Source organism: Naegleria gruberi (genome assembly GCF_000004985.1).
Source record: "Naegleria gruberi genomic scaffold NAEGRscaffold_234, whole genome shotgun sequence".
Lineage (NCBI taxonomy): Eukaryota > Heterolobosea > Eutetramitea > Acrasida > Naegleriidae > Naegleria > Naegleria gruberi.
This window is the reverse complement of record NW_003163113.1, coordinates 1-2,723: the sequence shown is the minus strand read 5'-3', so window position 1 is coordinate 2,723 and position 2,723 is coordinate 1. Positions and strand designations below refer to the sequence as shown.

At 32.6% G+C, this 2,723-nt stretch overlaps 2 protein-coding genes across 2 annotated transcripts; both read left to right on the top strand.

Annotated features, from left to right (window-relative positions):
- Window positions 1–7: 7 nt before the first annotated feature.
- NAEGRDRAFT_76633 (uncharacterized protein) lies at window positions 8–397 on the top strand (the record flags this gene model as incomplete). Its single annotated transcript, XM_002668408.1, has 1 exon — window positions 8–397. One exon carries the CDS (start codon window positions 8–10, stop codon window positions 395–397), a length of 390 nt encoding a protein of 129 aa, XP_002668454.1.
- Window positions 398–1,410: 1,013 nt separating this feature from the next.
- On the top strand, window positions 1,411–2,271 carry NAEGRDRAFT_54787 (uncharacterized protein; the record flags this gene model as incomplete). Its single annotated transcript, XM_002668407.1, has 1 exon — window positions 1,411–2,271. The coding sequence occupies one exon, from the start codon at window positions 1,411–1,413 to the stop codon at window positions 2,269–2,271; it is 861 nt and encodes a 286-aa protein (XP_002668453.1).
- Between the last annotated feature and the right edge of the window lie 452 nt (window positions 2,272–2,723).

The window sequence follows — 2,723 nt, the reverse complement described above, 5'->3', positions numbered from 1 at the left end:
TCTTTTAATGATTACAACAGTGAATCAATTTTCAGAATCAACAGGAAATAGTTTACAAGTTAGAGTTGGAATTCACACCTCAATAGGAGGTGATGTCATTGCAGCTGTCGTTGGTAAAGTGAAGAGAACGTACGATCTCTTTGGGTCTGATGTTAAAATTGCTCAACTAATGGAAATGACTGGAATTACTAATGAATTACACATCTCCAACAATACTTACAAATCCATCAAGAGTGAAAAGAGAAAATCACTCTTTATTGAAAAATTCAAAGAGGGAGATGAAATTTTAATGGACAAGTATGCAGAACCATTGCAGATACCGACAAATAGTTGGGTAACACACAATGTGTTAGAATTACTCAATAGAGATAAGGAAAAGTCAATTCAACAACAATAAATCTTTGCACTATTCTCTCTTGTTGATGATGAAATTTACATGAAATTAAGAAAAAAAATCTGGTAATGTTTTATTACGTTTACAATACGAATCTATTCAGATTCCTGCTTCAAAGACGTGAAGTCAATGATCTCCAATTGTAAACAGTTCGCAGGAAGCAGCGCTTCTTTCACAGATACATCATTATTTAAAATGAAGGGGACTTTTGTAGAGACATTGGAGTTATCGCCTAGCCTTCAAGCTTGATTTGGAACGAAACTAAACCTTTTGATTATCCATAAATAGGAATACACTTAATAAAGATGTTATAAGAGTTAACCAGGAAGTCTTCTATGTGCCTGCTCAACGACACCGAGCGGAATGGATGGAACATTCTGTCTTATGCTAATAATTAATTCTTCACCAATATCAACGAACCAATGTGTTTTCGTTTTACAATACATTCAAATTCTTTTCATAATTAAATCATTACTCTCCACTTCTCCTATTACCTTAGCTATTTTATTTTTGCCCATGTTGATCAACCCAAATCTACTTTAAACCTTTGAACCGTAAGGTAGTTGTACTATATTACCCTCCATGCTAATATGAGTACGCGATTTGCTCTGACTTCTAAACCCGATGCTCAAGTTTTGGTAGTTGATCAACCTCTGTGCTGCTAGCACCTGGCCTCTAGCCAAAGACGCTAACTGTTTCCCTCAAACAGTTGTTGTATTTTTTTAAAGACGAAATTAAGAAAAAATGAATTATTTCAAATCTTTAAAATTCAGAGGAGAATTAAATCATCATTTCCAAAATAATAATATGAAAATGAATAGAAGAACATTTTCTACTGTTCGGAATTGTACTATTCAAGCATTATCAGCATCATCAATAACAGGTAAAATCTCTCCAAATTAATTGGAATGATTAATCCATTATTTACATTTTCAATATATTTAAAATATTATTATTATTATATATTATTAAATCAATCGGTATTAAATAATATTTAAATTGAATATTTAAAAAAAATGGAACAAATCTACGCCAATACCAAAGACTCTCTATTTTGTATTAAACGTTTTCAAGAATTACTAAAAACAAGTTATATAGGACGATCGATCGTGTATCGGAATCAAGTGGAAACAACAATGGACATTGGAAGGAGAGAGGCTGAGGAGGGTTGTTTGACTGGAACACTCATCTTGGCAGAGGAACAAACCAAAGGAAGGGGAAGGAGAGGTAGAGAATGGAGTAGTGCAGGGAAGGGAAAGAATTTGTATTTTACTATTGTATTTCATGTTAGATTGGATAATGCACAGGAATTGATAAAACTTAATTTGGCAATTCCTTTGGCAATTACTATTACTTTGAGAGATGAAGGATTGGAAAATTGTGGAATTAAATGGCCAAATGATGTTTGGGTCATTCCAAACGAAAAGGATTCACTTCCATCTAAAATTAGTGGAATGTTAATTGATAGTGTACAATCTGGAGAAACTTTATTTGCATTGGCAGGAATTGGAATTAATCTCAATAGTTCATTCAAGAGTACATCACTTACCCAAGGTGAAAATGCTCTTCCAAATGTTGCCATTTCATTCCTTGATGCTACTAATAAGAGTGTAGATAGAGAAAAATTTCTTGCTCAATTGTGTAATACTTTGGAAAACTTATTGGCATTTTCACAAAAGGATGTAATTACTCTGTACAAATCACATGATATTCTTATTGGAAAGGATATTACCATATCACCATCAGATAAATCACCATCATATACTGCCAAAGCTGTTGGTATTTCCAAGTTTGGTAACTTGATGGTTGAAATGAAAGATGGAACAGGTGTCAAGGAAATGATTGCTGAAGAAGTTTCCATTCGACCATTAGAATAATTTCAAAAAAATCTCTTTTAAGAATGTAAATAGTAGTCTTAGTCAATCAATAAATAGATATTTAATTATTTTAAAATAATAAATTGTAGCTTTAATGTCTCTTTTATCAGAACGACCTTAGAGATGTTTAATTATTTTAAAATAGATTGAATTTATTTATCTAATTTTTGAATTGGTTTTAAATTGTTTAAAATAAAAAAATGCAAATACTAAGAGATCAAGGAGCCTATATTGTTTCCTTTGTTAGAACACCAATCGGATCTAATGGAGGAAGCCTCTCATCACTCTCTGCCATAAAAATTGGTTCCGTTGCACTCAAGGAAGCCATTCAGAGATCCAATCTTTCATTAGGACAAGTTGAAGAGGTAATTATGGGATCTGTTTTACAGGCTGGTCTGGGACAAAATCCTACTAGACAAGTTGCTCTCGGAGCTGGCTTATCAACAGAGGTA